This window comes from Rhincodon typus, chromosome 15 (assembly GCF_021869965.1).
Source record: "Rhincodon typus isolate 14 chromosome 15, sRhiTyp1.1, whole genome shotgun sequence".
NCBI classification, from domain to species: Eukaryota; Metazoa; Chordata; class Chondrichthyes; order Orectolobiformes; family Rhincodontidae; genus Rhincodon; species Rhincodon typus.
The window spans coordinates 47,607,105-47,617,834 of NC_063346.1; the positions used below are offsets into that span (position 1 = coordinate 47,607,105).

At 42.2% G+C, this 10,730-nt stretch overlaps 1 protein-coding gene across 2 annotated transcripts in view; it reads right to left on the minus strand.

Moving 5' to 3' along the window:
• The window catches only part of LOC109917994 (sodium/hydrogen exchanger 5-like), a 229,057-nt gene that overhangs the window by 15,601 nt on the left and 202,726 nt on the right, over window positions 1-10,730 (minus strand). For both annotated transcript variants that reach the window (XM_048605598.1, XM_048605597.1), the window contains exons 12-14: window positions 7,359-7,485; window positions 5,689-5,865; window positions 2,983-3,055 (exon numbers count right to left, since the gene is read on the minus strand). In XM_048605598.1, the coding sequence (XP_048461555.1) occupies window positions 2,983-3,055; window positions 5,689-5,865; window positions 7,359-7,485 (377 nt within the window). The remainder of the gene's footprint in view (window positions 1-2,982; window positions 3,056-5,688; window positions 5,866-7,358; window positions 7,486-10,730) is intronic.

Below are 10,730 nucleotides of genomic sequence, written 5' to 3' on the forward strand. Positions count from 1 at the left end.
ATGATTTGGTGATGAAATCACACATAACAGCAAGTGAGACAACACATATTTTAGCACCCTTAGAGAAGATTTTTTTCTCTGTTAGACATCCACTTATTCCATTCAGCGTGAACACAACAGTTGAATGGCTGGTTAAAGTACATATCCAACAGCAGACAATAGAACTTCTTAGACAACTAATGTGTGGGTATTATTTCTTCCCAGGTCTCAATGGTTATGTGGGATCCTAAAATATTTCAGATTAATAAGTTTCAATTTTACACAGGTCGCCAGGATGTCTATTCCACACATTATAGATTCATAATTTCACTCCATCCTTATCAATCCAACCTTTGTTGTGGATGTATTGAAAATCTCTTCCAGAGACCTTGATTTTCAGCTTGGTTTTACATTTGAAAATTAAAATAGGCTTCATTTTCAGTCTGTCAGCCAAACAGGCTAATGCCAGCATAAATTCTGTCTTGTTCTGTCCTATGATTTCCACTAGAACTGTGTTGAACCTTTCCATCCACAGCTTAGCTGCTGGGCATATTGAACTCATGGAGATTTTATACATGTTGCCAACGTGACACAATGAGTACTCCTCTTTTTCCAACAGTCTGATGATGAATTGCTGGAAACTAGTAATTTTGGTCTTTTGATAGTCTCTAAGGAATCTTGGTTTCCTGTGGCAATTCAGTTTTCATTCCTTTAAGCAACCATAGCACCTAACTATCGGTCTGAAATGTCAGAGTTTAATATGGCCCATATAAGCAGAATTAGTGATTTGTATTTCTGGTGATATTGAAGCAATTATTACAACTTTTGTGTACACATTCTGATATATACTTCCTAAGATCAGGCTCATAGTTGGCTCTGGTCTCATGACTCATTTGACCTTCAGCATCTATCAGGGCTAGTTCTTCTTCAATTCTTGTACCAGATTTTCATTAGCACTGAATTTCCGCATTGCAGTGCAATTATTTGACAAGTGAGCAAATGTTAGGAATTTTAGCTTGAAATCAGCTTCAGACTTCATTTGCTTCATTGGAAATTTCATTTTTTTCTCATCATTTGCCATGCCAATTCTGCTCGGTATTGTGTGTCTTTGCAGCCTATACTGCCTGCCTGATTCCTTATGCCCAGTTATAAGGTACTGTGTGTAAAAGTTGCATTTGTGTTGTGCAAAACACAACCTGACTATTAATGCATGTTATGACTATTAATGACTATAGCATGTTGTGGCTGAAAGAGAGTATCTACTTATATGGTGAGTATATCCAGAAATGTGAAACTTGCAACCAGAAAAAGTAGGTAAATGAAGCCAATGTACATGCCAGTTACTGTCAAATATAACCTTCATTGATTGTTGCCTGTGACCCTTTCACATTTACAAAACTGAAGGCAAGAATAACAATCACATACATAAATGTAAGTGACACTTGTGCAGCCGTCCTATTAGTGTCCCTGACATTACCTTAGTCATTTGCTTCAGATTTGAGACAATTTAGCTCTAGGTGAAGAAAACAGTATTTTTAGATTGTTGGATAATGTTATAAAGTATCTCTATATCTCTAACAATTGGAATACTATAAAAAAACACAATTTGCTAAGCATAAATGACTTGTAAATTGGAAATTAAGATATCTTACTGCATATTCTCCTGTTAACAATAAAGGGAAGGCATTGTCTGTACAGGTGAAGATATGAAAAAGAAGCATCAATCTTCCTGACTGGGAGAATAGTCAATTTAAACTCATAAATCTTTCAGAAGATAAGTTTTAGCAGCTCTTCAGGCTTTTAAACATTGCAAACTAAAGACAGGTAATCATTGAGTTTCAAGAAACTTCAAATGTGAAATCATAGGTTCAATCTCAACATTTCCCAGAGAACAAAAGGCTCACAATGTGGCCTCCTGTACGTTGGGGAGGCGAAACACAGATTGGGTGACTGCTTTGCAGGACACCTACATTCTGTCTACAAAAATGACCCAGTGCTTCCTGTTGCCTGCCACTTCAACACACCACTGTGTTCACTGGGCAACATCTCTGTCTCAGGCTTGCTACAGTGATCTAGTGAAGCTCAGTGCAAGCTGGAAATACAGCACCTCATTTTCCGCTTGGGGATCCTACAGCCTTCAGGACTCAATACAATCATTTTAGGACCTTAGCACCTTCTCCAGTGTCTCTACCCCAAACCCCACTTACAAGGCCATCTCATATACACATGGGCTGCTACCACAACAACCATCAATGCCAACCATTAATGGTCCCCATTAACAGTTACTGATTCTCCCACGCTGATATTTACCCATTCCTTTGTGGACCCAATTATTGTACTCTCTCTCTCTGGGTTCCATCTCCACTTATTGTGTACTCCACCTGTCCCCCTTCAGCCATCTTCAGCATATATATCCAACCTTTTCCTAGCTACAACGAGCTCTGAAGAAGGGTCACTGGACCTGAAATGTTAGCTCTGCTTTGTCTCCACAGATGCTGCCAGACCTACTGTTTTTACAGCAATTTCTGTTTCTGTTTCAGGTTAATGTGGAGTTCAACTATCTGCTAGGTTTTCTGTTATCCTCTGGATACAGTAGACTTGACTAAATCCAACTAATCTTCCATAATATATCTAAAAGGCTGCTACTAGAGAGATAGTCCTGGGCTTCTCTCCATAAAATCTTTTCTAAATGGCACGTTGGAATAAATATTTTAAGTTGAGCATATTTTTCCATGGGAAAAAGCCCTAAAACATTCTCTCTATTGGCTCCTAACTGCAGCAGTATGAGTGGATGTATTGAACTATATCGGCCATCTGCCAATGTATCTGCTCCAGCTATATAAAGCGAATGAATGAAGCACTGATCTCAGGGCGAGCAGTTTACGAAAAATGCTCCAATGTGCAATATCTTTAGGAAATGCAGGAAATTGCACAGGAAAGACTGTGAGAAAGGAAAGATTGTATTTTAAACTTGTAATAGAATGAGATCAATTACACACCTACCTGTGTCATGCCAGCTGACATTTCGCAGTAATTTATCATTAGGTACTTGACCATTTGTACCTTCAACATTTCTCTGTTAGAAATCACATAAAATTCTGCATTAGTTCAGCATTAAGGAGGAAAACAGCCACACCACAACAAATTTTGCTAACAAAATAATTGGGTGGAATTTTTCAAAATTGGAGGTGGCAAAGAAGCTTAATTATATGGGATGGTGAGGGATTAGAGTTTGCCACCTTCCCCCTTCCACTCTGTGGGTGGGAAGGCAGAAGCTCCACTTGCCTGCCCAGTCACCTATTGAAGTTCTTAGGTGGTCAGTTAAAGACCACACAAGGGCCACGGCCACTTCCTGTCTGGGCTGCAGTTACTTCAACTTCAGATGGGATGTAATGAATTGAGCCCAACTGACTGTTAAACCAATGCAGGCAGGGTATGTGTGTGTGTGTTTGTTTATGTGAGTTTATTTATGAATGAGAGTTTGTGTGAGTATGTGTTTGTTAATGTGAATGTGAGTTTATTTATGTTTGTGTGCGAGTGCGTTTGTGTGTGTGTGAGTTTGTGTGAGCATGAGTGTTAATGTGAGAGTGTGTTTGTGTGTGTCTGTTTGCGTCTGTGTAAGTGTGTGTGCATGTGTTCATGTGTGTGAGAGAGTTTGTGTGAGCATGAGTGTTTGTTTATGAACGTGCATGCGTTTATGTATGTGAGAGAGTTTGTGTCAGAGTGTGTGTGGATGTGTGAGTGTGTTGTGTGAGTGTGTTATGTGTGTGTGTATGTGAGGGAGAGAGAGAGAGAGAGCATGTGTTAGCCTGTTCCCTGGCTTGCTCCTCCACCTCAGGGTCTGTACTGACAGCTGCCCTGTCCTCTGTAGTGCTATCGAGTGCCAGAGCAGTATTGGGAAGATAGCACTCAGAAACCAAGAGCAGAGTCTATTCATTTCTTTAAACCAGCATCCATGCTTGCTAGTCTGTTCTTATAAGAAACGGATTTCAAAGTGATGTTTCATTACTTAGAGTGAAACATGGTTACATGAAGTGAATTTAAGGGGTAACAGGGGAGGGGCAGGGTGGCTGGATTAATAGGGTACTGCAGGAAGCCCTTATTGAACCTATATCCTTTCTAAGTGCCTCCAGTACAGAGTCATCACAGTCTTTAAGAACACACCACTCACAAAACTGAAGAACACCTGACTTATATCAGACACAAAATTCAGAAGACAGACTGAATGCAAAGCATTACAATTCAAAACCAAAGGAGACAATTGCCCAAATCTTAACTAACTCCACGAGAAATAAAACCTTAGCACACTTTTGACTGAATTAACACATTGGAAAACTGACAAGGTTGTGTGCAACGCTGGTTTTCTATCCTCACAATTTCACCCTCCATTAAAGTCATAGTCATAGAGCCATACAGCACAGAAACAGACCTTTCAGTCAAACAAGTCCATGCTGACCATGTTCCCAAACTAAACTAGCCCCAGCTTGCCTGCGCTTGGCCTGTATCCAGACCTTTCCTATTAATGTACCTATCCAAATGTCTTTTAAATGTTATAATCATTCCTGCATCCATCACTTCCTTTGGCAGTTCATTCCACACACGAACCATTCTCTGTGTAAAAAAAGTTGCCCCTCATGTCCTTTTTAAATCTTTGTCCTTTCACCTTAAAAATATGCCCTCTAGTTTTGAACACCCATCTTAGGGAAAAGACCCTTGTCATTCACCTCATCTATGCCCTTCATGATTTTATACACCTCTATACGGTCACCCCTCAATCTCCTACACTCTGATGTAAAAAGTCCCAGCCTTTCCAGTCTATTTTTATATCTCAAAGCCTCCATTCCCAGCAACATCCTGGTAAATCTTTTCTGAACGCTTTCCAAATTAATAATATCCTTCCTATAACAGAGCAATCAGATATCTTGACAAAGTTGATCTCAGTTTATAGAATTAAGTCATTTTCTCTCAGCTCCAGCCTGATCTATTGTGCAGTTCCAGTATTTCCTGTTTTCTGCCCCTACTTTCACAGCCTCAGCTCAGAGACCTTGACTAAAAGTAGACAGAATGAAAATGTTAACTAATTCCTGTGAGTTTATCCTCACTGCCAAAAGTATCTAGTGGCTGCTTTGATCATGCAAACAAGGTTTGCCAGTTGAGATCATTCTTGCGATCATAAGAAAAATTCATTCAATCAAAACAATATGCATTCAAACACAACTGATCAGACTTTTGTAGACTGCAGGTTAAAGTTGGAATCATTAATTTTTGCTGTTGCTGGTACACCGCTGGAGTAGGAATATGGCTTACTTGATAAATGTCATTGAAGGACATGATTTAGTCAGTGCTGATTTTCATGTGACATCTCAAGATAGAGACTTTCATTAAATAGTTCAGAAAAAAACTGCATGAGCAAATTATCCTGTATTAAACTGAACCATTGCGAAATGCATTATAAAAGGGGTTACGTGTCTTTTATATTCTTCAAGATGGAGCATTCCACTGTTATGCATGTTTCAGCTTATCACTCATTAAAATGAAAGAAAATATGCTCGAAGGGAGGGAAAATTACATAGTAAACCTTACTTTAATTTCTTTTCATGTAGATTATTTTTCCTGTAGCAACAACTGTGGAGAACATTTTCTTTCCCTGAGAAAGTTTCAGGGTTTTAAAATGTAATCCCAGGTATGTACAATTGAATGGGAACTTACCCTTTTCTGACACTTGTGCTCTTTCTTGTGTCTGCATTTATTCTTTGAAGAATATACATTATGTTTAGTGGATTTAAATGATTCAAGGCGACTTCTCATGTTTCGCTGGAAAACCTCCCTTTCTTGCCTTTCTTGTTCACCTTGAGCAATGAAGTGCCGGCTATAATTTCCCTGATACTGGAAAATCATGGAGCCATTATTAATGATAATAAAAACAACAAGCACACATTGATAGAAAGTTATTAACTGTCAAAGTGTATTAATAGTACAGAATCTCATTCTTTACTATCTATTAATTGATTTAGCATGTGTGATTTCTTATTAGATCCTGGATTCATATGATTCATATTTGCTTTGCTCTTTAAGTCTAAGCTTGAAAAAAAAGTGTGCTGATGTATGCTATGGCCATCCACATGACTGTCTAGCCCAAGATTCCCAAAAGTTTGTTCTCAGTCCCAATTCATGGAGTAACTGAGGGAAGGAGGAAGTATTTCCCCATTGTTGGGAGAAGGGAATCCTGATGGAATGGTCAGTTTTCTGGCCTTTTCTAAAGGGGTTGGTAAGCCTCAGCAGCAGTCTGTCAGTTAGAAGTGAATGGACAACAGTAAAAGGGGTAAGAAATTCAAACCAAAATCATTTACAGATCTGACAGCCTCATTATCTGCAGAGTATAGACTTTCTGTCTTAAGTTCAATCAATTCTCTGCAATGCCTTTGAATTAATACATGTGCAAACATGTACTGAGTTGCAGCAGGCTGGATTTTACCCCTCTAAGGAAGGATCGGAGGTGTTGGGGACCTGTAAAATGGCAATTAATTGATATTTAAGGCTGGAATGTTGCCAGCACCAGGATAGATGGAGGACAGCCAAGTGAGCAATTTATCTGGTCTTCTAAGGCCTCTTTCTGCTACTATAGACATTTTATTAGCAGTGGGTGGATCCCTTGGAGACGGCCTAGTGAACACTAGTCACCTCCCTGTGCGCTGTGAGGGATAGGCCCTCTGAATCAGGCACTCTGTGTCCCATGAAGCAGCAATGGCCACCCCCTGCTCTCACTTCCCTAACTGACACCAGGCAACACCAAATCTTAGTTTTCAGTTGCAAAGACGGCCTGGTCCCAGGGTGTCCTCTCTCCTAACTGGAGTCCCAGGAGTGACCACTGCCCCCAGCAGTGCTGCAGAGCTTCTGGCCCTCCAATTGGTTCATAGCCCATAGGGGCTGGCATCTGGCCTTTGAAGGGATCAGGGTCCCCACTGATTACTCAATATTTGCCCCATAACAAAAGGTGTAACTAGGGACCCCAGAAATATCTGTGGCAGGACTACCCCAGGCTGTAGTACTGAGGTCTCTGCCGCATCAATAAAATTCTGGCCACATGTGCTTCAATGCACAATGGAAAAACAATTCTCTCATAATCCATGCTAAGCAGGACCTAAGCAGGAAATATAAGCAGTCATGTTATTAGTTCTTTCTTCAGTCTTGGGACAAAGAGGCCAACTATGATACCCTCATCATCCTCCAGTGACATCAGTTCACAGACTACAGATCAAACCCAAAATATTTCTGTTCTATATAGTTTATCACCACTACATTTATTAATCCAGGCACTGAGTGACCTATGTCCCACTGCTATTTCTTACAATCTATATATGGGTGATAGGAGTTCTTACCCTTCTCCTTGGCTTGTACAGGTTCTCTCTTAAGACATGGTGCATCACTGTGTCTTCCCGATCTCTGCCACTCCTCACAGTGTCAATCACTTGTAAATCTAGACACACGGCACTTCCACTCTCCCTCCTGACATACATACACAAGGAACAGTCACAATTATACAATTCAATGTCTTTAATTTTAATTAGCACAGCTGCTAATACAACACTGTATCAGTCAATTGGCCACAGCTCTGATGGATAATGATCGATTTACTGCCAGGCAGTGGACATCAGTCAAAACAGAGGAGCCTATGACCTGCTCAAACACGCTCCCGGAGGGAGATATCAGGGATTCTGCAGGGTTCCTATGTGCAACTGCCATCAGAAAATCCTGGCCCATATTTCTGAGATCCAAGCAATTTACTAACACATCGTAAAGTAATTTAAGCAAACTCCAAAAATTGGCTTGCTGCTTTAAATCAATACAAAACTAAAATCTACAAATAGAACAAAATATCTAAGGGACATTAAGACACAAAAAACTTTGGGCAGAATTTTCCCATTTTTATGTCTGTGTTATTTCTGGGGAGGAAATCAGGAAGGGTTTCCCACCACATCCCATGGAGATGCTTCCCGCACAATCTTCTGCTACTCACTTTATTAATTCTGTGCTTGGACTCTATGCACCTTTCACGTTCAATTGTACCATAGCAGAGGGGCAAGTGCTCACTGTGGTTGGGACCTACTGCATGGATGCCACAGTTACCACAGTTAAACCCAAGCTGCACACCACTCCAGGAACAGCCATTCCAAGAGTGTTGTTACTCTGCATTTCAAAAGGAGAAGGCTCAGAAATAGCAGCAAGTCGCCATCCCCCCTTCCCCCACCATGGGATGGTGGATGGGAGGATGGTCCTCTTCCCCCAGGATCAATGCTGGAGGACACCAAAGCCTGGCAGCCTGGTCAGAGATAGACACCCAGGTCAAGGCAGTGTCCACATTCTGGGGGAATCACAGCAATGCCACATGATGGTGTTCCGCAAGAATATGTGTCATCCTCTGCTACCTTATACTCACTGCAAATCTGCCAGGAACACACCCCCTTTGCAAGGCTAGTGGTCCTCTTAATGAGTTCAGCAACATTATAACACGATGCTCTCAATGAGACACGTAGACATTTCATAGCGCCCTACACCTAGGAAGAACCAGCATAGTTGGAAATCCCACTGCCTGGGTTCTAGCATTGACCTCACCATGGGGAAAAGTGATGGAATCAGTAGGATTTTGCAAAAATTGAATTTGTAACACCCTTGGTATATTTCTGGGTTGAGAATTTTAAGATCCTACACAGCTCTCCAGTAGATCCTTGGAACCAGCCAACTGCATCAAAATTACGTGTCATTGTTACCCTAACAGCCTCTGGGATGGGATGGACACCGACTTCTTCAGAGTGAAAGCCCTGGTTCAGGAGATGACACAGTTTGGTTACAGTGTCTTGGGACATCCTCAGGATGCACCTGTACTGATCCTTGCTCATTCGGAGGAATGGACAGTGAGGTCAGTCCACTCTAGGCCTCGAGACTTCCTCTGTGTCTGGGGGTTCTTCACCTATGTCTTCCCATCACCCGCAAGAGCAGCCCCCACATACAAAACAAAGCAAACTTGCTCTGCCCACTGAGAGTATGGTGGTAGCCATCTTGTGCTGTTGAGATTTGATGGAACAATGGAACAGTATCCAAGTCATGATCCTGAGAGTGAGTTCCAGGCTATGCCGGAAAGTCTTGAATCCAACTCCACCCTTCAGGTTCCCTTTTGTGTTATTTTTCCGGTCAATCCCCTCAGCTTTGCGGCTCACAACTTTCCAACCCAACCCTTTTACTTGGCAATCAATATCCCCTACTTCCTCCTCAGCTCCTGGCCTACTACATAGTCATGCCCACTATTGCAATCCACTGTCCCCCAGTTGAAGCCAGGGTGATCGTGACTTGAGAAAACCCTCCTCCTACGGTACCCCCTTCCCTCCCATACACTATTAGATCCATCTCTTATATTTGCCCCTCTTCACAGGCATTGTTCCTTACTCTGTACCAACACAATGACTCCAAACCAAACACTTGAGTTTCCCACTTCCCCCAGGGGACCAACCCCTGTTAACCCCACTCTTAACATCTACTGCCCAAACCCTCAAAAATGACCATGGTCCATCCCCTGGACTGATGTTCCTACAGCTCCCCAAATGTCTTACCTGTATCCCCAAATTGATCAGACATGATCTCTGTGACTGACAATGGCCCAATCCCCAGATCGTCAGACCCCAAAGGTACTAAACATAAGACTGATCATGGCCAAGCCCCTGGACTGAGATTGAACAATGTTTTACTGAGTGTGGTGGCACCCCTTAGTCATCATAGACACCTTCACTCAAATAAGGACCACCTCCCTTTGATCAACATCCTGGAATTCCATCCCTAAGAGCATTGTGGGTCTACCTGCAGCACATGGACTGCAGCGGTTCAAGAAGGCAGCTCACCACCACCTTCTCAGCCAGCAAAACCCACAAGCAAATAAAAAATGTCTTTCAAACATGGCCATTTGGTTGAAGCCCATACATCGTGTTCGCTATATTGACTACTGGCATGTGCTGTAGGTGTGACACTGATGTAGCATGGTGCCATACAGAAACATGTCCACCCTCTTGACTGATCAGTGCTGGTAAGCATTGCATGCAGGTAAGGCATTGGTGAGCTCCACAGTGCATTGGTGAAGCGCTGAAGTGTTTTCATCATCAAGCAGTATGATGGTGCGGTTGGTAATTTGACGATGCTGACCTCTGGGTACAGAGGGTGGAGGTGGTCTCTGCCCATGGAGTGTTCCCTGAGATATTGCGGTATAATAATTAACATCGGAGGCTCAATGGAAGTGACAGTGGGCTGCAGTTGCCAGTTAACCATTCAGACTTTCAAGTCGGGAATTGGTGCCATCTCGTTTCTCGCTGGTAACTAGGAGAATAACAACCTGCGTAGAAATGAGGTGAGATTAGCTAGTAATGAAATGCAAATGTGTGGCAATGGGTTCCTTTGCCACTTACCAGTGAGATTCTCAACTAACCATTGAAACATTAAGGGAAAAACAGACTTTTCTCCTTGGAGATAGTAGGATCTGCCGATGCTGGAGTCTGAGATAACAAGGTGTGGAGCTGGATGAATACAGCAGGCCAAGCAGCATCAGAGGAGCAGGAAGGCTGACGTTTAGGGTCTGGACCCTTTTTCAGAAATGGGGAAGGGGAAGGGGGCTCTGAAGTAAATAGAGAGAGGGGGAGGCGGTGATAGAAGGTGGATAGTGGAGCAGATAGGTGGAGAGAAGACGGCCAGGTCAAGGAGGCGGGGATGAA